This window comes from Micropterus dolomieu, linkage group LG07 (assembly GCF_021292245.1).
Source record: "Micropterus dolomieu isolate WLL.071019.BEF.003 ecotype Adirondacks linkage group LG07, ASM2129224v1, whole genome shotgun sequence".
Lineage (NCBI taxonomy): Eukaryota > Metazoa > Chordata > Actinopteri > Centrarchiformes > Centrarchidae > Micropterus > Micropterus dolomieu.
In genome coordinates, this window is record NC_060156.1 from 11,381,455 (window position 1) to 11,408,218 (window position 26,764).

General features: G+C 40.3%; 2 protein-coding genes across 4 annotated transcripts in view; one reads left to right on the plus strand and one right to left on the minus strand.

Moving 5' to 3' along the window:
* Positions 1-3,633: 3,633 nt before the first annotated feature.
* LOC123973627 (histone-lysine N-methyltransferase 2C-like) lies at positions 3,634-6,596 on the minus strand. Its single transcript, XM_046053805.1, has 5 exons — positions 6,200-6,596; positions 5,999-6,115; positions 5,749-5,822; positions 5,472-5,580; positions 3,634-4,720 (listed from the first exon to the last, which is right to left on the minus strand). The coding sequence occupies exons 1-5, from the start codon at positions 6,248-6,250 to the stop codon at positions 4,628-4,630; spliced, it is 444 nt and encodes a 147-aa protein (XP_045909761.1). The 5' UTR covers positions 6,251-6,596; the 3' UTR covers positions 3,634-4,627.
* Positions 6,597-12,360: 5,764 nt separating this feature from the next.
* trpm2 (transient receptor potential cation channel, subfamily M, member 2) overlaps positions 12,361-26,764 on the plus strand; it is a 19,849-nt gene continuing 5,445 nt past the window's right edge. Inside the window, exons 1-22 of one of the 3 annotated variants that reach the window (XM_046054595.1) lie at positions 12,361-12,612; positions 12,910-13,078; positions 13,193-13,373; positions 15,314-15,477; positions 15,743-15,923; positions 16,043-16,104; positions 16,181-16,375; positions 17,717-17,819; positions 18,717-18,838; positions 19,154-19,528; positions 20,031-20,168; positions 20,271-20,400; positions 20,499-20,644; positions 20,892-21,004; positions 22,072-22,170; positions 22,313-22,526; positions 22,946-23,064; positions 23,159-23,291; positions 23,596-23,767; positions 24,039-24,219; positions 24,398-24,579; positions 25,287-25,419. In XM_046054595.1, coding sequence (XP_045910551.1) covers positions 12,449-12,612; positions 12,910-13,078; positions 13,193-13,373; positions 15,314-15,477; positions 15,743-15,923; positions 16,043-16,104; positions 16,181-16,375; positions 17,717-17,819; positions 18,717-18,838; positions 19,154-19,528; positions 20,031-20,168; positions 20,271-20,400; positions 20,499-20,644; positions 20,892-21,004; positions 22,072-22,170; positions 22,313-22,526; positions 22,946-23,064; positions 23,159-23,291; positions 23,596-23,767; positions 24,039-24,219; positions 24,398-24,579; positions 25,287-25,419 — 3,476 coding nt within the window. In that variant the 5' untranslated portion in view covers positions 12,361-12,448. Of the gene's footprint in view, positions 12,613-12,909; positions 13,079-13,192; positions 13,374-15,313; positions 15,478-15,742; positions 15,924-16,042; positions 16,105-16,180; positions 16,376-17,716; positions 17,820-18,716; positions 18,839-19,153; positions 19,529-20,030; positions 20,169-20,270; positions 20,401-20,498; positions 20,645-20,891; positions 21,005-22,071; positions 22,171-22,312; positions 22,527-22,945; positions 23,065-23,158; positions 23,292-23,595; positions 23,768-24,038; positions 24,220-24,397; positions 24,580-25,286; positions 25,420-26,764 lie in introns of those variants that run through there. The other 2 variants (XM_046054596.1, XM_046054597.1) reach the window with 2 other exon arrangements.

The window sequence follows — 26,764 nt, forward strand, 5'->3', positions numbered from 1 at the left end:
TTAAGACTTTCCTCTTTGATAAAGCTTATAGTTAGGGCTGGCTCAGGTGAGTCCTGAACCATCCCTTAGTTATGCTGCTATAGGCCTAGACTGCCGGGGGATTTCCCATGATGCACTGAGCTCCTCTCTCCTCTACTTTCTCTCCCTCTGTATGCAACCTCATCCCATTATTGCATGTTACTAACACAACTTCTCCCCTTTCTGGTAGTCTTGTGCTTTCTCGTCTCTCTCCTCTCTCCTCCTATCACTTCCTGCAGGTTTTCTGGCTCTGGAGCTGTGGAGTCTGGATCTGTGGTTGCGGGTCACCTGCTGCCCCCGTGTTCCTGCTCGACACCCTCTGCTGCAACGACTATTGTTACTAGTCCTATTGTTATTATTGTTATTATAATCATTAACATTACGACTGTTATCATTAACACTACTATAAATATCTGTACCATTTTTCATTTAGTCTATAGCAACATCACCTTCATTGTCTGTACCTCTGTGTGGATATTGTGTAGGGTGCCTCCCTGTATCAGCGATAAAGTGAACTGAGGTGATGTGTGTTTTATATTCTGCAGTCTTTACGCTGCTGTTTGTGTTTCATGTCTCTTACCTTGTGTCTGAGGGTTCATCACTGCAGTTTAGAGACCTTTCAGTGGACCCGTCCTCCTTCACGGACAGACAGCTGCCCTCCTCTTCCTCCACATAACTCATCTTCAGTCAGTCTGAGGGAAGCAGGGACAGCGTCAGTGGAAGGTTCATGATCAGTTCTTCATTTGTTAGTTAACATTTGTTGTTGCCATTTTTAAAATGCTTTCAAAAACGTGCTGTGGACACGTCTCCAGCGTGGAGATGACACCTGTGGCTGACATGAAGTCTGAGTGGAAATAACTTCTGTTCAACTGTTTCATCTTCTGATGTTTCACTGACATCAAGAACAAACACTCTGTGGCAGAAGCAGGGCCGTAACCAGGGCTTGGAAATTAGTGAGGTCCAGATTTTCTTTCTTGTTTTTAAATGAAGCTTATTTATGGTAATATTGCTGGGGTTGTATAGTTCATACTGCTTATGAACTGTTCTTGAAGAACACAGTAACAACAGGCTGTTCTTCGTTGTCTTCACTGGAATCACATAAAATGCAGACACAGGTAGCGCAAATGCGACAGGAAATCTAATCTTTACAACATTTATTAGGGGTTTAACGGAACACAAAACTCCCAGATTTCGGTACAGTGGAAATGGCCCAGCAATGTTAGCTATCGTGCACTAACCTACATATAAATCCAGAAACCTTTGCCTGTAAACAGGAGATCATTTCAGCCCTCAGCTTGGTGAGAGCTGTCCCTGTTATAAATAATAACACAGTAAATGCATCTGAAACAACTACAACTGTCATCCCAGGACTACACAGCTGGAATGACCTGCAGATACATAAGGGGCACTATTGTTACTGTGTGACAACATAAAACACAGCAGGTCAGTGCTGAACAGTTGATATTACAGCCTAATAATTTAACTTTAGCAGCTGAACTGGTGTGATGGATCAACTCTGAAAAAACTATTTACTCAGATTTACCCACCTCCGCTTCCAGGTGACTTCTTTAATGTGTTGTGCTGGAACCTGGACGGTGTGTGAGAGCTTTAGGATGTGTACAAGAACGCAGAACATGAATTAGATCCTGACTGAGATTTTAATCTGAAATTATGCTGCGGTGGGCTCGTGCGTAAAAGCGCACAGCGTCACTTTAACGTGGAGACTGTTCACCAAACGTACTGGTCTCAAAACCGTTTCCAGGGTCAACGATACCGCCAAAAACTCTCGACAAACAGCGGTGTTTTCCGTTATTGCAACTTTTGATTCTTCACAACAGCGGGAAACCGGTAGAAACGAGCTGCGTCCGCGGGGTCCTAAAGCCTTCACATGACTGGATCAATGGTTTTATAGGAGTTTATAATTCATAGGTCATAACCTTTCTAAATATAAAAGTCAGTCTATGGTTCTACACATATTTACTGAGGTTCGGACCTCAGCGACCTCACAGCTGCTTCCAGCCAGACGTTCTTTTAGCTTTTCTTTGGTCTCATGTTGAATTAAAAATGAGTCTTCAGGACTAAAACAATCTTCATCATTCTGTTATTTGAAGGTGTTTTCTTCGTGTAAAAAGCCGCCAGTTTGGTTCAGCCGCCAGTTTGAGTTTAATGTCAGAAACGTTCATTCTAATAACATCCTGAACTTTACTGCCATCAAACCAACGGGATGTTATTAGATGAACCTTTCTGACATTAAACCACTCTAACAAAGTGAAACTCTCACAGTTACAGTCCGACAGTAAACTAATACTAATGTTGAACACTCACCCCAGTTCTTTCTGTTTCTGAGCGCTGGACTGAACATAAAGCTGCTGCTCAGAGACGTTCAAATCTCCACTGCTCATTATATATACAGGGAGCTTATTGTTATTATAACAGCGCTGTCCCAATGTCACAATTATTAGTCCACTCAAAGTTTCCCGGAATGCATTTTGAAAAGTAGTGTGCGACCTGTTCAGTCTGTGTGTACACTAAGAACCGGTGGTCATTAACCAAGCCATAGCCTATAAACCATCACGCATTGCGGTAATAGGCATTTTTTTAAATTTATAAACCTTTATTCACAATTTAAAATAAGGCCATTAAACCAATCCAGACTAAGCATAAAAAACCCAGCCAAACAGAAATAGCCCTAACTAAAAGCTTGTTTCGTTTTTATACATTTCAATTATTTCCTATTATTAACTCAATATAGGTCTAACAGTCATTAAGCTACACTTGTGCATAAACTCTTTAGCCATAATAACCAAGCTGTTAAACATCAAGTCCTTTTATTCCTCCTCCATTAAAACTCCAAATGTAATACCACAGTACTCTAAAGTCTTTTTAAATATCTGTTTCTGAACAGAATTACAAAAACACTTAGTATAAATACAAACAAAAAAACAAATGCTCTAAAAGATAAATAGTGTGAAGTATCTGGTTCTGATTCCTATGATCTCATCAGGATGGTTTTTAATAGGTTTTTCCTTTTTAACAGTGTAGAGTTCAGAGGTCTCTCACTGGAATACACAGAAAATGAAACCTGTTTTTAAAAAAAATGGTATCATCAGCCAGCTGATTAATGATTATTTCTTTTTCCAGCTATTGTGAGACCTTTCAGCTGGGCTGAATGAAATCAGTAACTGAGCTCAGATCAGGAACAGGTGAGACAGGACACCTGTCTGACTCTGTGCTTTAGGTCAAAGCTAGGAGAGGTGCCTCTTTAACGGAGCTGTTTACATTCTGCATCAGGTTTTAAAAGCTGCACTAAAGTGTCAAAGCTATATTTTCAGATTAGAGAAAGTCATGTTTGAATGCATCAAAAGCTTTGCAGAAATCTAAAAATTGAATATAACCATTGTCATCGAGGTCCAGCACGAGCCCGATGTTATTAGATAAGTAAACCTCATAAACCCACTTTTGTTTTAATCAATTCTTCGGTCCAAAACAGCTTTAAATCTTTAGGCAAATTTTATAATTAATAAGAATTGAAGAAGTCTGAATTCCTGAAAAGGTTTGTTCTTAATAGTTGCATTTTATGGACACACACACAGAAATGAAGATCAGCAGTGTTTCTTCAAGATGTAAAATATTTTATTTTATGTAAATGATTCTAAATCAGATTCCACATTTTCCCAAAAACAACAAAAACATCATCATCATCACACTTTGTTTACGTCCAATAATAAAAAAACAAAAACAAGTCTTAATGTCGTCAAACTGTACACATCAGCAGAGTCCCGATGAAAGCTCATATTTACACGGCAGCAGGACCCTGAACTCAACACAAAGTGAAAAAAACAACCTAAAGACGCCTGCAGACGAAACACTGGGGGAAGGAAACAAAAGTTAGATGAAGGCCGCAGTGACACCTGCCCGACACCGTCTGTCCAATCAAAACACACCACCTCCAGCGCCGGGGAGGGGGGGAAGGAAACAGAAAGAGTGAAACTTTATTTAAACTCTGACAGAAGGGCGCTCTGAAGGGCAGGTGATGAAGGTGAGGATGAGGATGTTAAGGTAGCTCATGGTGGAGTTTTTAAATTTATGATACACATATTTACACGCTGCGATTCCGGACCTCAAACTCACCGTGGATTTTAGAAAATAGCTTCATTCGTAATAAATACAATAAGAAAAAAAAATCTCTTATTTTACAGGAAATTAACAAAACGCAGGGAGGAAGAGGAGGATGAAGAGGAGGAGGAGGAGTCAAGTATGTGTTTTTGTAGTTTTCTGGGTTTTTTTAGTGCAAGTTAATAAAGCTCCTCTGAGGATGACGACATTCTGTTATTTCAGTGGCGTTTACACTCACATTTACATCTGTGGTCGTTTTTACACGCAATATACACACTGAGGACCAGCCTCGTCATAAACCCCGCCCCTCACCTGTCAATCACCCCCCCATCATCATTATTATAACGTCTGATCAAATCTGTGATCAGTTTTATTATTATTAATATGTACTTCTGATATGAAGTGTAGCTCCGCCCACAGAGCGATGGGCGAAGGACATCCAGCCTCAGAGAGAGAGGGAGAGCTGCCTGTGTGTCTGTGTGTGTGTGTGTGTTCAGTTCATCCATTTGCGGCAGTTGACGGCTCCACAGTGACATGGGATCTTATGTTGATCGTCCTCCAGGTCGAACTTGTAATCATAAGACAGCTGAGGAGGAGGCGGGGGGGAGAGGTAGGGAGGATAAAGTTAGTGTTGTTCTCAGAGTGAAAGTGACTGCCTGCTGATTGATCGGCAGATTGAAGTCGTTCAGGTATGACTGTTCAGCTTAAGTGAGTTTTGAATATTGAGAAAACTACACTTTTTCTTCAGAGCATTTTCACTGTGCAGTGTTGTTTATTCTGACCACACTGTTGACAGATTTACCAATTGAAAAATGATTGACAGAACTCAGTGTGTTCACTTTGATGATCTGAAATCAGTAGTGCTGCTACAATCAATCAAGCTTTTTTCTGACAACACTGTTATTTATTATAGTGCTGCTACTATCAAGTTTTTGCTGATGACACTGTTTATTATAGTGCTGCTACTATCAAGCTTTTTGCTGATGACGCGTGTATTTATTTCAGTGCTGCTACTATCAAGCTTTTTGCTTATGACACTGTTATTTATTATAGTGCTGCTACTATCAAGCTTTCCTGTTTACAATCTGCTTTAACTTTGTTCAGGTACAACTGTATCAACTTAAGCTCATTTTGAATGTTGAGAAAACTAAGTTCATGTTTTTTTAGTCTAGTATAAAATAGAGTATAAAATATCTTGTTGTCTGACATTCTCATCTGTAACTCCGCTCGGTCAATTTGCTGCTGTTCTTTTTTCTCTCTTTAAAAAGAGGTTTTAAATCTCAATGAGATCGTCAGGTAAAATTAAATAAATTGATCATCTGATTGATCAGTGGTACCTCTTCTCCTCTCTGGATGCGTCTGCAGGAGCTGATGATGATCTTGTTCTCCTTCTCCACATTGACCACCTCCGTGATGCAGTTGGGAGCACACGAGTGGTTGATGTACCTGTCAATCACACACAGAAGGCAGATTTGTTAACAAGTGTAACCTGAGCCTGCAGGACTTTACATCCTCTGACATGGGAGACCTAGATAAACAAAGTGATCATGTGACCGAAGCTTCTGTTCTGACCCTCCAACATCTGATATAAAGACCAGTCTGAGGCGGTCTCACCTAGCCGGTCCTCCAGTGATGGTGGCATCGATCACAAAGTCGTTGTCAATCCGGAACATGTACACGCCGCGGTTCTACACACACACAAACACACCGAGTACACATCAGTATAACGGGTGTGTGGAATCAGGACCAGGTTCCAGCTGGATCATATAATGGGTGTGTGGAAAAAGGACCAGAGTCGAGCTGCATCAGACAACGTGTGTGTGGAACCAGGACCGGAGTCCAGCTGGATTCGGTTACAGGTTACCTGTGACTCGTACAGCCTCTCCTTGCGATTGGCTACCTCACTCCTGATGATAGTGCCGATGTACTCAATTACCATAGTGCACTTCTCGATGTCTCTGGCAGCATACAGACCCAGACCCTGCACACAAACACACAGAGTCCATCAGGGACCTGTCCTGCAGTCAGCAGTAATGGGTTCAGGTCTGTGGTCCCAGTGTCTCACCTGGATGCGAGAGCGGGCCAGGTAGACGTTGGTCTTCCAGTCGGCTTTCATGCGTCGGTACTGGGACGACTTGGAGTGGCGTCCCTGGTGAGCTCCAGCCACAGACTCGCCCGGGGACAGAGAGATGACGCCGGGCACCAGACCCACGATGGAGCCCACCGAGCCCTGACACCTGGGTGCGATGCTGGTCAGCAGGGTCGGTCTGACACAGAGAGAGAGAGAGAGAGATCAGGACACTCCAGGTAGATCACAACCACTGTATCAGACCGAGACCCCTGTGCTTCACTGTTAGCTAACACTAATGCTAAGGCACGAGTTATTCTAGAGGTATATTTTGACATCAATATATACGATATACTATATATACACTCGTTTGAGGACCAGCAGGTGCACATTTTAGACAGAGAAGATGGATGGTTTGAAAGAGGTGTCAAGGAAGCATCTACACCAGGGTGGAGAAGCCGTCATTGAACAGGGGAGGGGGTCTACGCCACCACTTATCCCCCACTTACAATGCTGTCCTTTCATCACTTCCCAGGAAACTCAACAAACGTAACCTATTGGCCTCAGGTGAAGATACCAACGATGGTCGTTCAGTCTTGGCCACAGGTAGTCCTAACGACCGTAACGACTGTCGTTACAGCAACCAGGAACACTAACAAACCAGCAGTATGGACAGTCCTGGCAAACGACCCCACTGAGGTTAAATAGCTGAGTTTCCCTGCCAGTCAGTCAGAACTGAAGAAGTCCTTTGGATGATGGACGAAACGTCTTCCAGTATCTTCAACCAAGTCCAGTTGCCCTTGACTTTAACCTTCGTTGGATAACTATGACCTGGATGACTGAGAATCTTCATAGACGACTTAAAGAAGAAGAAAAAAAAGTGGTGGCGCTCCTAATTCGTGTGTGTGAACTGGAGACTTACTCAGGAAGGTGGAAGTTGAAGGTCTACGGAGTGGCTGAAAACGTGAAGGAAAAGATTACAGCTTTTCTGGAGTATTCTGCCAGATGACAAGCTGACACCCGCGATCGACGTCGCCCATCGCATTGGGAAGCTAACACCAGCCAGCTCTCGGCCGAGAGCAATCAACATCAGGTTCTCCCAGAGATCCTACAGAGATGCTCTATGGAAAGCAGCAAAAATCCACCCCATCATGCGTGTTTCCGTCAATATAGTTTCTTTAAACGCCATGGGGTTAAGAAATATAACTAAATGTAAAGCTTTATTTTTATTTGTTAAACAATTGAACACAGATTTTTGTTTTGTCAGGAATTTCACTCAAACTCAAATGAAGAGAATTTTTGGAGATCTCAGTGGTGGAACGATTTATGGTTTTCTCACTGCTCAGAAAGATCAGCTGGTGTCTTAACGTTGAAGCACAAATATAATGGTGACATTTTACACACAGATACAGATCCAAAAGGGTATTTTATCTGCCAAGTTGTTGGTTACAACAAGATTGTTTTAATAATTTTCAACATCAATTCTAATGTAGAAAACGTCCAATTATTAACATAGAAAATAGACTAAAGCATTGGCTAACAAAATTTCCAAACTCTCACATTTTACTTGGAGGAGACTTTAATGTTACTTTAAATTCAGAGATTGACAGATGGCCACCTACAAGTGATAACAATAGAAATGCATATTTTAAGCTTTTTATGGACAGGTATGATTTAAGTGACGTATGGAGAGTTAAATTCCCAGAAGTAGTTTCATTTACCTGGAGTAACAAAGACAACACTAGACTTTCTTGCATAGACTTCTGTTTAGTATCAAAAGTATTAAAGGGCAGGGTATCTCTTAATATTCTTCCCTGTCCCTTAAGCGAACATAAAGCAGTATTCATTTCTATTAAATTATTTTCAGATAATGATTATAAAGCCAATTACTGGAAACTAAATTCTCTTCTTAAAGTGGATGAAGTTAAACAGAAAATCCCACAGTTGATTAAACATTTTTTTAACAAAGCTGCGGTGTAAAATTCTTTTAGTGTTAATTGGGAGTTATTTAAATATGAATCAGAAAAATACCCAAGGAAGCTTGGTAGCAATCTTGCTAAAATGAGAAAATTAGAGGAACAAAGAGTTATCACAGGCATTTCGGTAATGTCTGAAATATCACCAGATGACTTAACAGAGGAGGAAAAAATAGAAATGCTTAATCTACAAGAGAGCCTGGATAAAATATATAAAAAAGGCAAAAGGAGATTTTATAAGGTCTCGGAAACAGTGGTTAGAGGAAGGGGAACAAAATTCTTCATACTTCTTCAAACTGGAAAAGTATCATGCAAAGATGCAATGTTTAGAACTGTAAAAGACAACAAGTCTCCTGGGACAGATGGTCTATCGTCTGAATTTTATAAATTGTTTTCCCAGCAGATGGCGCCCTTCTTACTGCAGGTATTTCATGAAAGTATAATAGCCAAAACCTTACCATGGAGTTTGACTCAAGGTTTGATTACTTTAGTCCCTAAACCAAACGAGGATTTGCTTTGTATCGATAATTGGCGTCCAATTAGCCTATTGAATATGGCCGAAGGAATATCAAGAGTAACATACGCTGCTCTATCTTTATATATAGATCAACAAATGTGCAAAACCATAGATAAAGTCCTTTATGATTTTGTATGGAAAAATCGCAATCATTACCTGAAAAAGTCTGTTTTAATGAATGAGTACAGTAAAGGTGGCCTTAGATTTCTCAACTTTACCTCTTTAAATTTCACTTTCAAGATTAATTGGATTAAGCGGTACTTAAATTGCCCAACCAGTCTGTGCAATTATATTCCCCATTATGTCTTTTCTTTAGTTGGTGGTCTCCAGTTCTTGTTGGTATGCACTTATAATATTGAAAAAATTCCTCTTAAACTTTCTTTGTTTCATAAACAAATGTTACTGGCTTGGTCCCTAATTTACAAGCACAACTTCACTCCTCATAGGTTTTATATTTGGAACAACAGATATATTTTATATAAAAACAAATCCATTTTCTGTCAACAGTGGTATGACAATAACATTTTGATTGTAAATCAGTTATTCAACCAACGTGGTCAACTTTATAACTACACTGAATTTATTCATCACTATGGTATCCATATTTCTTCTCCATCGTCTTCAATGCGATACCTTCAGCTGTCATCTCACTTTTCAAAGGTTTCAATGGATTTGATGATTCCCTAACACTGGTGGATGTGAACAAAGGAATATCTGTTTTTCGCTGCAACCTAAAAGTAAGAATAAGGCAATTCGTCAACAGGATATCAGGAGTACACCCGCTGCTGTATCATATTGGTCCTCATTTGTTGGAGAGATTTGTTGGGAAAAAGTTTGGCTTTTGTCACATAAGTTTTTTTTTACCAAAAAAGTCAGAGATTCAAAATGCTTCACATGTTTTACCCCACTAACTATTACCTGCAAAAACTGAAAAGGGACTTGGACATCAGCTGTACTTTCTGTGAAGGACTAAACCAAACACTGGTGCATTTATTTTGGTCTTGCCCACATACCAAGAATCTTTGGAGCAAAGTTTCTCAATTTATTGTTGTCCATATTTACCCTCAATTTGCATTGCGGTGTGAAAATGTATTGTTTGGATTCACTAAACATGACAAAAAATTATGTTCAGAGTATTATGTGGTAAATTTGCTTATTATTTTAACCAAATTTTATTTGCACAAGTCAAAATTCTTAAAAAAGAAACTAAGCTTTCTGGAGCTTGCTGCTAACATTAAGCACTATGTTCTTTCAATATCTGAGTGTACAAACAAAAAAGCTGTTAAATGATATAACCTCTATAAGCTTTACAAGATATTCATTTAAATTTTTCTTTTTCTTTTGTTAAAAATTATACTTTCTTTTTGTTAACCCTTCACCTCCCTGGCTTATTTGTCCATAGACTTGATTGATGTAGCCTACAGAAGATGTTGTTTTCCTGCTGTATGTACTAATTTTGAATAAAGTTTTGGGGGAAAAAAACAATGGAAAAAACCCTTTCTTAATTCAATTCAAATTTGCTTTGTTGGCATGAATGTTAATACAACAGTATTTCCAAAGCTTCAAGGAAAACCCAAAAAATAATTAAATTCATATAGTTCATCGAATAAATACAATAAAATAATTTTATTTCTCTATATTGAATATAGAATAATATCTAATATTTTTAATTTGTCTACATCTCTATCAGTACGGCCGTGTCTCCTCGCAACGATAACAGCAGCCATCTCCGCGTAATGCTTGCCGGATTGCACCTTCCTTTCAAACGTATTAAATACAGCTGCTGTTGCACTCACACGAAATTGCTTTTAGGCTTGTTAAATCACATTGCGTGTGGTAAATAAATGTATTTGCATGTTACATCCCATTACTTTTCACAATAAAATTGGTACGCCCCAAACTGCATATTCATTAAGGCAAAAGACTAGTAAATTAACAACAGGTACTATCTTGCACTTTTGAAAGACGTCAATCTCCGTGCACACCGTTAGTAAATAAGCTTACATGTTAATTTGCTGGTGATATCAAGTTTGCACATGTTTTTACTCATGCAGACCTTTAGTAAATCTACCCTATGTGTGGGGAAAACCATGGCTTTCCAGCCTTTTAAATACCTGAACTGTCAGTCACAGTTAGGCCCAATGAAAAATATAAACACCAGCATACCTTGTTACTGAAAACCAACCAGAGCTTCATAGAGTAACAAGATCCTTAGTTGAATACTCTGGTAGTGTCACCTGGCAACAATTGCTGTAACACCTGATGAAGGCCATGAAACACTTCCACAGTTTTTCAGGCTAGACACCAGAAACGACCTGTTGTGGCTTACGTTTTATCCAAGTGAAAGGAGGATCTGAAAGAAAGATGGGTAATGTTGACTATGACAAATCATGCCTTAAATGTTGAATTTTGAATGTTTGTGAGCTTTCTCCTCTTCCATCTGGGGTCTGAAAGCACTGACTGACATGTAGTAAAGGTACATGTATGAAACACTTTCAGACTAGTGAATTTCCTCCCATGTTTTAAGCTCACATTTTTACATATATATCACAATACTTTGGTTTGGTGTTTATGTGAGCCCTGACTGGACAGCAGATTATGTTTTCTGGATGAAGCACTAGGTGTTTGGTGTTTCATGGGGAGGAGGTTAATATTGTTTTGATAGGGTGGGGCTATTTAACAGTGCAACATAAAAAGGCAATCACAGCCTCTCTGTCCAGTTGCGATCATGAAGGATTCATTACCATGTCTGAGTCAACTGGTAAGTGTGGACTTCATGTGATATTAGGTGTATAGGTCTGTAATCAATCAGGAAGTTGAACAAGTTAAATGTCAGCTAGATAAAGATACAGGCTCTGCAGCTTTTAAAGATCATTAGTCCATAACTGACAAGAGAGGTTTCCAACTGATATTTTTACTTTCTCAGAAATGCTGCCTAAATTTGAGAGTATGGTTCACCCGGAGCAAATGATGCAGCAGCTGCAGAACAATGGAGGGGTGTCTAGTTTTAAAAAGGTGAGTGTGTGGCCTGTTACATGTTTTTAACTTGTGATCAAACAGTGTCATTATTGTTAAACGTTTACCAGCATGATGATTGAATGGGTGAGAGTGGTTGACTTTGTTATTAATTGTACAGGTTGGCTTCAAGAAATATTCTCCTTGCTGTGATAAGAATAGGAAGAACAACAATGCATGAAAGCAGAAGGCAAAATACATTCAGCTCTAATAATGAAAGTTTACTTCTCAATTTATTTGTGGAGAATATGAAAGCTGGTGTGCTGCATATTAGAACATCAAAATTCTACTTAAGTCCATATAAGTACAGTAATTAATTACTTTCCACTACTGGATACTTGTCAATTTGTGAAAACCCTGAACTACTGTACTGCATATCCCACGCTTACAAGTACAAGTTCATGTGAGTTTATCATTTACAAACTACACTATGTATCTTTTATTTTATTTGTGGATTATTCGTATTCCTGTTTTGGATTTCATTTGACATGTAACTAATCCACTCTCAGTGATGCAGTCTATTGATCCAGAAATGACATCCGGCTACTTTCTGTCCCAGAGCTGGAAGGTTTAATCAGGTATCAGCAGTCTGCTCGCCTCTGACATCACTGATGCAGTGCTGAGTGAAAGCCAGCACCCACAGCACTTACTGCAGACGCTGCGCTGTCCTGCCATGCTGTCAGCTCCCAGTCTGAGGCAGATCTGTGTACCGTAGCAGCACCCCATGTTGCCTCCAGAATGGGGGAAGCTGAATTACGGCTGTTTGACACTCTGGCGATCAGCGCTGCCAGACCCTCTAAGCACCTTTCTCTCTCCCCGTCTTTCCAGCGCTGCGCCTTTGCCGCCTGGATCAAGGAGAGAATCCACAAGAGGGAATGTTGCTTCTTTTCAAAAGGTGACAGGTAGGAGGATAAGCTGCTCTGTACTGTGTCTGAATTTCTCTGAACTGACCTTGTAGTTGCTGCTGCTGCTGTTGCTGCTGCACAAACTGTAGCAGCTCTCTGTTGTGTTGATGTGAAAGGAGGCACCGCCCTGTGAGGGCAGTTCTACATGTTAAATGACTCTATTAGATACTTTCCAGTTAATTCAAATCAATGTCTTCCTTATGCATGATTTAGCAGCCTTGTTTTGTCTTGATGCTACTGTGCACCCTTGGTAGATGGAAACATTACAAGTAGTAGTTTTTGTTTCTCCACTAGAGAGGATGTATGTGAGTGTGGCTACTCAAAGAGCAATCATGTGGATGAAGCCATCAAGCCAGAGGACTTCACAGGCGAGTCATGGGACAAACACAGACATGTCCGGGAAGTATGCACTGATGCTTTCGGAGAAATCTGCTTTGGTGGTTTGGGACAGAAGATGGGCAAGGTGAAACCACCATTTCTCTCCATTATAATAACATTACTTGAGTGCATGTAAATGTCTGTCTGCATGTCTTTATCCTCGCCTTTTACGTATGTGTTTGTGTGTGTCCATTCTCAGTATGTGCGAGTGTCCACAGACACCAGCCCTGAAATCCTGTACCAGTTATTGACTGAACAGTGGAACCTTTCCCCTCCCAACCTCCTGATCTCAGTGACGGGAGGAGCCAAGAACTTCCATCTGAAGGCTCGTCTAAAGAACATGTTCCACAGAGGTCTTATCAAAGTGGCCCAGACAACAGGTCAGAGATGTGATGTCAGGGTGATTAGCCAGAGAGTTAATGTGTAGTTATGGAGTGTGGGTCCCGCCTCCTCTCTGTTTGCTCCACCTCCATTCTTTTGGTCAAAGTTCAAATACACTGTGAACTGTTTGCCTCGAAGTTCCATTCCTTCTGCCTGAGATTGTGCTGTTTAAATAGCAGTGTTTGCTTATTTACTGCTCACTAATCTTACTGACTGGGCCATGACTGTTTTTTTTTGTTTGGGTCAGGCCCCTTAGTTACAATTAATGGAAATATGAATACTACAGTATACAAGGATATTTTAGATGTGCTTCAAACATGACAATGCTCCTATGCACAAGTGAGCTACTTTTAATACTAAGCTGAGACCAAAGACCTGGGATCTCATGATTCTTCTAAGTTTTCTCATAGTGACCTCAGGAGCAAATAACTCATCTGTGTTACTTACTCTGATCAAAATAAGAGATCTCTAAATGATCTTAAATAAGTGTAATTTAAAGGATCAAGAAAAAGGTAGAAGATATGTCTTGGTTTTGTCTTTAGGGGTGGAAAATGAAGTGCTTTTACTCAAGTACTTAATTCAAATGTTAAGGTTCTTGCGCTTGAGTATTTTCTTTTTAGGGGTCTATACTTTTACTCCCCTGAATTTGAAATCCTGTATTGTACTTAGCATATTTGCATCCATGGGGGGGGGGGCAATCCCAGCTTACATCGGGCGAAAGGCGGGGTACACCCTGGACAGGTTGCCAGTCCATTGCAGGGCCTTAGCTTATTTATTGCTGTTTTTCTGAAACCTGTAGTTACAAGTAACTGAGAAGAAGAATAAAATATATCCTGTCATTGAAAATAATGCATGTTCAAATTTCCTGTTTTCCTGTTTGTTAAGGTAGTCACAGCCAGCATAACTGGAACACCCACCACTCTGACATGATGTTTAGAGATGAATTCAGTAAGGACAGAAGAACTGAGATACAAAAACTAGAAACAACAATGTCATACAGAATAAGTACTTTTACTTTTTGATACTTAAGTACATTTACTTAACACTTTACATTTACTATACTATTTACTATACTTTTATACCTTTACTTGAGTAGAATGAATCTTGAGGACTTTTAATTGTGGATATGGTATTTCTCCTCTTTTGAGTAAAGACAAATGTACTATATTTAAAGACAACCAGTTCTTCATTGTTAATTGTAGCTGGATGGTGCAGTGGCAGCGTCGTTGCTCTTTGAATAGCAAAATGTGAGTTCAAATCCTGCTCAGGACAAAGTTCCAGTAAGGTTCTTCAGGCATAGACCACTAACTCATTAACGTCTCCCTAGTGCTCCTAATGGCTTTTTAGGAGCAATAAGCAAGAAATTAATGAACTCAATAAGATGCAAAGATGAGATTTCATCTCTTCCTTCCACTTCTCCTATTGTAATCTCCATTAGTCTTACCCAAGTCTCAAAAACTCAATCTCTCCTTATCTTTTTTACTAAGGGGGTTTTAGGAGCAACAGTTCAGGTTGAAGAGACTGTATCTCAATAAGACACAATGATGAGATCTCATCTGTTACTTCCATTTCTTTTATTGTAATCTCAATTCATTATCCATTAGTCTTACCTAAGTCTCAAAAACTCAATCACTCCTTATCGTGTCTTTTCTACTAAGGGGGTTTTAGGAGCAACAAATAAGGTTGAAGGGATCTCAAAAAGATATATGAGATCTTAGTGCTATCTCAAGAGTTAAAGAAATGAATATTCTGAGCAAAAGATTTTCCCTCTGGGAAAGACGAGAGCAGTGACTTCCTGGAGTCTTTTCATCACTGTGAGGTTGTCTGATTTGAGAAAATTTTACTGTACACATACTATATCGCCATAAAATGTGGAAATATAGTAGCTATATGTACAGTATGTGGTATTCAATTGAGACACATGTTATGTTCTACACAGGTGCATGGATCATCACCGGTGGTACGCACACAGGTGTGATGAAGCATGTAGGGCAGGCTGTGAGAGACTATGCCCTGAGCAGCTCCATGCAGGGCCAGATCGTGGCTATCGGAGTACCAACGTGGGGAGTAATTCACAACAGGGATGCTTTGGTGAATTCAGAGGTATGATAAACACATTTACACAGGTGGCTTGCCTCTTGCTTTTGGCATGGATTCATCACCTGCATATCATACAGTCTTCTTGCACAGCATATCCAATTTGTTTTATGCTCCTGTAAATAATTAAATGCCATATTGTCTTTATTCTTCTTCAATAACTTGTATTTTTTTGTCAATTTCACATTTTTATATTTATACAGGTTTATGTCTATCTTTTCTGATTCGGATTCTATTTTCCTTTCTCCCTCCTCCTCCTCTTTGCGTGCAGGGTTGTTTTCCAGCTCATTATTTGATGGACATCAAGGGCCAGGGCCGACTCTCCTGCCTTGATAACAACCACACCCACTTCCTGCTGGTGGACGATGGGACACAGGGACGATACGGTGTGGAGATTGAACTGCGTAGCCGTCTGGAGAAGTACATCTCTGGAAAGTCTCTTGGAACAAAAGGTTATAGCTGATGCCTTGTCTACAAAAGCATCAAGCCTTTTACAGATAACATCTCAAATCAGATTTTACTTTTTATCTGCCTGGCTTTTACTATTGATGTTTTATTGTCTAACCTCCAGAGAGTGGCATAACCATCCCTGTGATCTGTTTGGTTTTGGATGGAGGACCAGGCACTCTAAATGTGAGCTATCAGTTTTCTGTCTCTCTCTCTCGGTGTAGCTCTGTCTTGTATGACTGTCTTGTGCTTCTCCTCTCAGACCATCTATAATGCCATGCAGAATAATACACCATGTGTGATCTTGGAGGGCTCTGGGAGAATAGCAGATGTGATAGCCCAGGTGGCAGGACTGTCAGTGACCCAGGTCACTATCGCCCTCATCCACCAATTAATGAAAAAGTTCTTTGGCCAAGAGTCTGAAAACTTCCACGACCTCATAGAATGGACCAAGAAGGTATGTGAACATACTGACAACCTCAACAATTAAAGACTGATTACCAAGCTACCTTTTTGTTGTTGCAAACAAGATGAAAAATCTACAGCTAGTGGCTCTCTGTGCTTTACTTAGCCACAGCTGTGCTTTAAGCTAGTGTTCACATCAGCATGCTAACATGCTCACAATGACAGCGCTATTTATCATAAACCATAGTATTGTAAAATTTTGACCATATGATGGTGCTAGATCAAAGATCAGCTCAAGATCAGATCAAAGTTGTTAAATTTACACTATGGGGACCATGAATGTACCAAATATATGGAAATCCATCCCGTAGTTGTCAAGACATTTCACTCCCGAAAATCAAGAGATCACCAAATTTAGTCGGCCCTCACTCTCTGGGGATCATTAATATATAATGTATAAAATAGTATATTATCTAAATAAAATAGTATTATTATATTAAAATAGTAGTATAGTGGTATTTTTGAGAAGTTTTAATTTCAACTTGGACCATTGTGTCCCTGAGCAAGACACTTAACCCCTAGTTGCTCCAGAGGTGTGCAACCTCTGACATATATAGCAATTGTAAGTTGCTTTGGATAAAAGTGTCAGCTAAATGTATAAATGCATTATTGACAAATACAGTTTCTTTAAATGATTAATACTTGAAATTTCTAAATAGTTCATCAAATACATGTCTAAGCAAAATGTCAACTAATAGCACTCGGCTTTGATATAGCATACAAAACATCTCTAAGTAAAAGCAGGGATATAAAGAATAATGTGCAAACATTATGACATCAACAAATGTTTAAGGCAAAAAGGCTTCCACAAATTTCACCCCCTCTTAGACCTCCATAAAAGATCTCTCAAAGGAGTTCTCCTTTATCATAAATGTTAGCGAGACCATCAAAGTTGTATACTTGGTCTGTTAACTGATTTCCTAAACTTGGCTATGGTTTGTCTTGCTTGTAAGAATCAAAAGATAGGCAAATACAAAGTATTTTTTTTTGCTGACAGCACTCTGATTTTACTGCCTTGAGGCAGATAGAGTGCTGGATGTCCAACACTTTTCTGCAGCTGCGTAACTAGAAGTCAAAGATCATATTATTCTGTGACCCCAACTCCTTTCAGCTCATCTAGTATAACCTTGCCAGTCTTTTAAAAATCTATATGCTAGAAATCCGGGGTCCTGCTTAACACTGACGTCGAGGAGGTTGTACAGTCCTGCTTTTCCCCACTTAAAAACATATCCAAAGTTATATCCAAAATATTTTCTATCATCTGCTGACCTGGAGAAAGTGATTCATGCTGCTTTGAGGCAAAAGGCTGCACAGTGTCTGCTTCCTGTGCCAGATTCAGGACATCATCAGGATGTCTAACCTTCTGACAGTATTCAGAGTCAGCGAGGACAATCATGGGGATCTGGATGTGGCTATTCTTCAAGCACTACTCAAAGGTAAGGATTTGGTTTTCATGCTGATAAATAGTGATAGACATACAAGACATCATTATATACGAGGATGGAAAGGCTTGGTGCCCAACCAGCTTCTTCTTAGCAAGTATAATGTTACCTCACAGAAAATTAAGTGAATGGACTGTGGTATCAAATGTGCTAAGGTCAAAAACTAATTACGATATTCTTGCAGATATTTCCAACTTAATAATTGCTTTTCTGTACAGAAAGACAATGATAGCCACACTTTACAGTAATGCTTCTCGCAAATGTATTCTTTCTCATGGTGGTCTTGAGAAAGGCTGACGAAATCCATTTAGATCAAGCTTAATGCTTTGTTAAAAAAAAGTATACTGAGCCAAAGTGCCCCTAATGACAGTCCACCAAGCTGATAATTCACTTAACGCTCCTGATGGCTCATCATTCTTGCTACACTGTTTTGCCTAAAGTTTCATTAAGAGTGGAATCAAAATGCATTTCCAGGCAGTCATCCTACTCACTTAGCAGGCACAAATCTTTTCATCTGTGCCGCTAAATTTAATAATAGAATCTTTGTTTTTGACCATGCAGTGTGACCCCAGGTTGTGGCATGAAATGCTGAAATAATTGATCAACTTATCAATTTGTTGAGAAAATTCGTTGAATTATATGATTGATTGCTTCTTTACTCCATTTAACATTGCTGTAAATTGAATAATATCTTTGGGTTTTGAACTGTTGGTGTGAAAAAACCCCACTGACAATTAACAGACTTAGCTGGGTCAATATATAGTAAAAATTGCCTTGATTGAGGGCTGTGGATGATCGTTTGGGTTTCTCTCCAGCAGTCCGTTGACTCCATGTAAACAGAATGTGTTAAGAGTGTCACTTAAAATTTGTCACTATAAATTCTCCACTCAGCTTCGAGGACCAGCGAATCACTGGGAATCGAGTACTGGAAGAGGCAGCTTGAGCTGGCTATAGCCTGGAACCGAGTGGACATAGCTGAGACTGAGATCTTTCCTGATGAGAGCCAGTGGAAGGTGGGTTCTATTATACAACATACTAACTTACTACTAATTATACAACATACTAACAACATGCTGCACTGCATGCTAACTGCTGCTAACTTTCTATAGTGCGTTGAAAAGAAAACACAGAAAATATCATAGTAATACTGTATAAACAATATACAGTAGTATAGCAGTAATTTCCTGAAAAAACATAGTAACACTACAGTAAACACTAGCAATACTATATGCACACTATAGTATTACTTCACTTAGTATTTTTATAGTATGAATATCGTAATAAAGTGCGTTCCAACTGGCTTGTTCTACTGGCTTGTTCCCATCCAGTCCAGTGACCTCCATTGGGCCATGTTCTCGGCCCTGGTTGGCAACAAGCCTCGGTTTGTGAGTCTGCTGCTGGAGAACGGTGTGAGTCTCAGGGACTTCCTGCAGGACATGGAAACTCTGTGTGATCTCTACAGACAGCTGCCCGGCTGCTTCTTTCTCCGCAAGCTGGCCAAGCGGGTCCACAGATCTCGCCACAGCAGGGGGCAAGTGTTTGGAAACAGGCCTCGGTGTCCCTCAGGGCACTGCGAACTGATCAACATGACTCATGTGTCTGATGAGGTGCGCCACCTGCTGGGCAGTTTCACCGAGGCCCTCTACCCCCCCCCTCCCACGGCAAATCACTTCAACATGACTATGGTGGATACATCTCTATCAGTTAGTCTGTTTATCCATTAAATACTGTGCTCTGCAATGTCAACCAGTGTATGGGGAAAACACACACACTATGATTGAATGAATTTAGTTTGGCACAAAAACAAAATGCTTCATACTACACATATACATACCCACTAATCTGATTAGGGTCATGGTAAAAACCTCTCACATGGTGATATTTTCTGGGTTAATTCCAGTATGATTTAAATAGACTACTTCTGTGCAGACCTCCCATCATCAGCAAAGAGTTTAGTAAGTATTCAATTAGGCCAACAAATAAATAAAGGGATAAAGGATTCAGTATTTGTCCACCAGAATTGTGGAGAGGGTGTTTTCGATCTTATGTTTAAAAATAAAATTTACAGGAAGTATAACTGACTAAAAACAGATTTTTTTAAGGGGCATATGACTTGGGAGAGTTTTATAATTAGTATATCTGAAATCAAAGCTACGGCCATAAACAATGCAATTAATGCAACAAATTCCTTCACTTTTCCTCTAGCTGTCTAAGAGTCAGACGGATTCCCCAGCTCCACTCATTGAGGACAGTACTGAAGCACAGAGGGACTCAGGGACAGACCTTTTCCTTTGGGCTGTTGTCCAGAACAATAAGGAGCTGGCTGAAATTGCCTGGGAGCAGGTAAACACTTACTCTAATACAGACAAGGTTTGAAAATGGTCATTTGTGTGTTGTGCGTATACATGGCCTTGCAGAAAGATTTCTGTATCTGTATGTGCACAGTGCAGAGACTGCATGTGTGCTGCCCTGGCCGCCAGTAAGATCCTGAAGAAAATGGCTGAGGAAGGAAGTGATGCAGATGAGGCAAAGGACATGCAAGCGCTTGCCAATCACTATGAGAAACACGCCATTGGTAGAATACCACAGACATAATGAGTGGCTTTACTGGTGTAAAATATAGGGATTTTACAAGGTTAACATTTGTCTTCTGTGTGTGTGTGTGTGTCCCAGGTGTGTTCAGTGAATGCCACAGAAGTGACGAAGAGCGGGCTCAGAAGTTGTTGGTTCGTGCGTCACCATTCTGGGGAAAGACGACGTGTCTAAGGCTGGCACTGGAGGCTGATGATAAAAGCTTTATAGCTCAGTCAGGAGTTCAGGTAGAGCAAACCTCCACATTTATATATTTAGGGACTTTTCTTCAGTTTTAGAATTCAGGAGTGCGTCTTGATATCCTGAGACTTCTATCTGTTTGCACTGTAGAAAATTCACTGCACACAAAGTTTTTGGAGTAGACAAAGTAGAACAATTGTGATCAGTGACTTTAACTTGATGAATGAGTATTTCAGCAGCATGAATCGCTGTAGGTTCAGCACTACCTGATCTGATAACATGTCTGTCTTCAAGTCTCTTCTGACACAGATCTGGTGTGGTGAGCTTTCAGTTGTCAACCCTGTGTGGAGAGTGCTGATCTCCATTGTCTTCTTCCCACTTATCTTCACTGGCTTTTTGGTTTTCAGGTTAGTCTTATCAGCTGTAAAATAAATAAATATATTTAAATTAGTCAGTAAAAAAGTCAGTCTGACAACTCTCCCAGATTCAAGGGACTTGCACAAGATGTCAACACAGACAAAGTTCAGTTGAACCACTGAAGCAGAAGAGCAGTCAGAAATTGATATGCTCTCCAAAACTAAACTACCTACTCAATATGACCACATTGATTCAGCACATCTGTCTGCATGGTGTGACTTGGTCTGACAAAACACTAGTAGCAGCAGTGCCACCATTTGTACCACCACTTGTTTCTAAAGGCAGTGCACAAGGGTGAAAACTTGGTAACAGAAGTTGTTGTGCTTGAATTCAGATCCAAGATTATATTTGGAGAAAAAAATATGAGATCTCTTTCCAACAGTTACATGTGTGAAAATGTAAGGGCAGCCATCTTATCACAGTCAGCCTGGCCAATGATTGTTTGGCATGGTCAAACAACAAGCAAGACATGAGATCATCTCATAAGATAATAATGCTGTCATGTATACTGAATACAATTTACTGGTGCTTTCTGATATTTGGATGAAGTCAAATGTTTTTCATGGCCCCTTTAATCACAAGAATAACCATATAAGTATCATAAAGGGGTCCTGAGTCCATTGTCCTCTTCCTTCATCTTAAAAAAATCTAGAGGCGCACCTTCTTCAGAAACAGTCAGGAAAATGTTTCTTTGCTTAGTTTAGGACCAATACTGTGTGTGACAGCATGTCAAGGAGGTCTGAAGCTAAGTAACATACCACCTATGTGGTCTGCTGAATAAAATGTAAGATGCTTCTATTACTGTCTACTTACAGTAATAAAAATGTAATAACATTCAATACAGATTCATAGATTTGGTGTAATATAGCAGTGCTCTGTGCCTTTCTCCCACAGAAAACACACAGTATTTGTATTTATTTGACACCATCTGGTGGCAGCAAGACTTCTTTTAATGTTTTTTCTGCTAACCATAACTGATTTGTGTGTTACTGCTTTCACTACATCTACAGCGATGATTGGTCGATATCGTTTCTTAATTAATAAAATTTCTCCCTAGACGTGATGAAGTCATCCACAGAGAAATTGAGAAGGATGAGGAGATCAAGACAGTGGAGAAAGTGACAGGAAGTACACTTCGAACAAATTCTCACGGCCCGTAAGTAGACAGTTGCCTCTTAATGCACTGACAGCATATGACCCCATCCAGTTCGGAGGTCACTAGCATGTCAGTTAAGGGTAAGCGAGAAATAAGGGACCCACAACATCAAATGACATTCTGACCCCTGTGACCTCACTAGCCCGCAGCACCTGAAGCCTCTGAGCAAGTGGTCCAGACTGGTCTGCCTGTACAGCTCTCCGCAGGTCAAGTTTTACTTGAACATTGTGTCTTACTTCGCCTTCCTCTTCCTGTTTGCTGTGGTGCTGATGATCGACTTCCAGGCCACGCCCTCTGCCGGGGAGTTGCTGCTTTATATCTGGCTGCTCTCTCTGGTGTGTGAGGAGGTCAGACAGGTGAGAGAGTGCAGCTGGGACATACATGTACAAATATTTAAGGACAAATCAACATACCCTGAGGTCTGACGACTCGACAGTCTTTTGTCTTGTCTGTTGATTTACTGCATTGGTTCTCTTTCTTTTTTTTCGTGACTTGAAGTTAAGCAGGCTAGCCAACCAGCTTACATATGCTGATACTGTATCTAGGAAAGGATAGACTGCCAGTTTTTACATGTTATAGCAAAAATACTAAGCTTCTCAGCTTCCTCCTTGCTCTTTATTTATTTAATTCACTTTGCCAGGATTAGTTATTGGGCTCCCCCTGAGGTTTTACTCAACCATTATGCTTATTACTACCTCCAGAGTGTGCCTTATTTCACTACATTACTAAAATCTCCAACTGCCAATTTTAATGATTTATTGTTTTTCTGTCTCAGCTGTTTCATGATCCTGATGGCTTTGGGTTTTGTAAGAAAGCCAGGATGTACATTAATGACCTGTGGAATATTTTAGATGTTCTTTCCATCCTCCTCTTTATTATTGGCCTTGCATTTAGGTAAGTTTCCTTCCTTCCAGACAATCCCTTTAGGCCATGGAAGGGCTCTCTGCCCTAAGGGTTATCTATGAATCACCAAGTTTTTCTATTTCAGGCTGACGACTGAGCTGTTCTATGCAGGTAAAATCATCCTCTGCATCGACTTTGTGGTCTTCTGCCTCCGTCTCATGGCCATCTTCACGATCAGCAGAACCCTGGGACCCAAAATCATCATAGTGAAGAGGATGGTGAGATGGCCTCATACACATGAACGCTGGGCTTCTTCCACTCGGCCTCCATTTGGTGTCCGCAGATGAGAAGTGCACTTTGCGTTACATAAAAAGTGTTACAGCTGACTAACAGGGCTAACCTTTAAAAAAACTGAAGCTTGTCACTGCAAAATACATAATTGTTGTTATAGATGTGACGCTTTCGGTAATGTGCAGACTGACAGATCAAACCTTCTGAAGTTTTACATGTTTTGAAAGTGCCCACTGGTTGTAGTATCCAGGCATTTTTCAGTGTGATTGATGTCTGATGTTTGTCCTCCAGATGATGGATATGTTCTTCTTCATGTTCCTGCTGAGTATCTGGGTTGTGGCGTACGGCGTGGCCAAACAAGGCATCCTTATCAACAATGAAAATCGGCTGAACTGGATTCTCCGGGGGGCAGTTTATGAGCCGTACCTCATCATATTTGGAAATTTCCCCACAGATATTGATAGTGAGTGGAGAAGGAACATAGTATTACTTTCTTTGTAGTTGAAAAACTGTAGTGCTGTCAAGTGAAATGACTAATAATGACTAGAATAATATGAATCTTATAAAATTATATACATATTTATTTGTGTATATATGAATCTGGTTTAACTGATTTTTACACGCATTGATCATTTCAGGGATACTTTCTTCACCCTTCACATTTTAAGAGGCCCAGACCTTGTTGTTTAATTAATATGTTACCACTGAGAAAACAATCTCTTTGCCCTCTGCAGATACTTCGTTTGACATAAACTCCTGCAGCATGAATGGCGACGATCCCCTGAAGCCCAAGTGTCCTGTGCTGAATGAAAACCAAACCCCAGCCTTCCCCGTGTGGCTCACCATCATTATGATTTGTGTTTACCTGCTCTTTGCCAACATACTGCTGCTCAACCTGCTCATAGCTATCTTCAAGTGAGTTCTGCTCAATGCCTTTGTGGCTCAATCCAGTCCTAAGATTAGTAGTATGAGATTTTCTTTTGTGCTGTTACTGCAAGTCCTACACTTACTGTAGCTTGGATGATGGTGTTTTCACCACTTTATCACCGGTGTCCCCTTGTCATCCTCTGTCTCTCTTTGTGTCCCTGCACAGCTTTACCTTCCAGGAAGTTCAGGACAACACAGACAGAATATGGAAGTTTCAAAGATACGAGCTAATTAAGGAGTACCACAGCCGCCCTGCTGCCCCTCCTCCTTTAATCATCTTCAGCCATCTTTACCTCTTCATCAGGAACATAGTTCTGTGCAGACCTCCCATCATATGCAAAGAGTTTAGTAAGTATTAAATTATTTATTTCTGCACATACTGAACGACTATATGGGTAGACTTCATGGTTATACGCTGCAGACTTCTTCTCTGGTTGTAAATTTATCACTATGGGAAAACATTTACTTTTCATACAATGACATTCTTACTCATATTAGACTTCACTGATTTTATAATGGTGGGTTTTCATTTAAGAGCTTTTATATGATGTTTTTTACTATAGGGTTACCATCTCCCACATGATCACATCTAAACCATCTCCATTGCAGCTGAGAAACTCCACTAGCAAAAACAAGAAGTGGGATTGTGACTTTTTCTCTATTCTGAGCTTGAAAATAAGAGTTTGACAAAAAGCACTTGCTCGAACTTTTCCAGAACTTTCAGACACATCTTATGGCCTTTATTAGCAGGTGGAGTTCAGCCATCGTGGTTATTAATATTGTGTGACCTACTTATGGAATTTTGGTTGTTGATGAGGGGAGATGGTAACCCTTAACTAACTTAACTTTAAAGGTAGTCCTTAGATTTGGATATGAATGTCTAATGACTGGGCGATGACCTTTGACTCCTTATCGGTTGATACTGTTGAGTCCATTTTTAGTGTTCATACACTCAACTCACAACTCCAGTTTTCTTTAGGATGTACCACTAGAGATTTTAATGTGTTAAAATGTCCCCTTTCTGCTTTAACTCAATGTGTGACGCTGTGTTTCAGAGAACAAGCTTCTTCAGGCAGAGGAAGAGGAGCTGTTGTCCTGGGAGGCCCTGATGAAGGACAAATACCTGCTGTCCACACAGCAGGTGCAGAGCCAGAGCATGGAGCAACGCATCCTGGACACAGCCCAAAAGTAAAATCTCAAAGGAATGTTTCGCAGTGTGGCTGCATAACAACCCTCTAGGGTACTGCTGTCTGTGTGAGACCCCTCATCACACCTTAAATATGTTTTAGTTGTGAGATGTGAAATTTAACCTTCTCCAATTGTTTCATTTGAACTTTGACAGTTATGTAGGGACAAAAAAGATATATATAGAGGTGCTGGTCATATAATTAGCATATCATCTTCAAAAAGTGAAACTCGTATAATGTATACATTCATTACACACAGACTGATATATTTCAAGTGTTCATTCCTTTTAATTTTGATGGTTATAACTGACAGCTAATGAAAACCCCAAAATCAGTATCTCAGAAAATTTGAATATTGTGAAAAGGTTCAATATTGAAGACACCGGGTGCCACACTCTAATCAGCTAATTAACTAAAAAAAAACGGGCAAAGGCCTTTAAATGGTCTCTCAGTCTAGTTCTGTAGGCTACACAATCATGGGGAAGACTGCTGACTTGACAGCTGTCCAAAAGATGACCATTGACACCTTGCACAAGGAGGGCAAGACACAAAAGGTCATTGCTAAAGAGGCTAGCTGTTCACAGAGCTCTGTGTCCAAGCACATTAATAGAGAGGCAAAGGGAAGGAAAAGATGTGGTAAAAAAAAAAAATAGGGATAACCGGACCCTGGAGAGGATTGTGAAACAAAACCCATTCAGAAATGTGGGGGAGATTCACAAAGAGCGTACTGCAGCTGGAGTCAGTGCTTCAAGAACCACCACGCACAGACGTATGCAAGACATGGGTTTCAGCTGTCGCATTCCTTGTGTCAAGCCACTCTTGAACAAGACACAGCGTCAGAAGCATCTCGCCTGGGCTAAAGACAAAAAGGACTGGACTGCTGCTGAGTGGTCCAAAGTTATGTTCTCTGATGAAAATAAATTTTGCATTTCCTTTGGAAATCAAGGTCCCAGAGTCTGGAGGAAGAGAGGAGAGGCACAGAATCTACGTTGCTTGAAGTCCTGTGTAATGTTTCCACAGTCAGTGATGGTTTGGGGTGCTATGTCATCTGCTGGTGTTGGTCCACTGTGTTTTCTGAGGTCCAAGGTCAACGCAGCCATCTACCAGGAAGTTTTAGAGCACTTCATGCTTCCTGCTGCTGACCAACTTTATGGAGATGCAGATTTCATTTTCCAACAGGACTTGGCACCTGCACACAGTGCCAAAGCTGCCAGTACCTGGTTTAAGGACCATGGTATCCCTGTTCTTATTGGCCAGCAAACTCGCCTGACCTTAACACTATAGAAAATCTATGGGGTATTGTGAAGAGGAAGATGCGATACGCCAGACCCAACAATGCAGAAGAG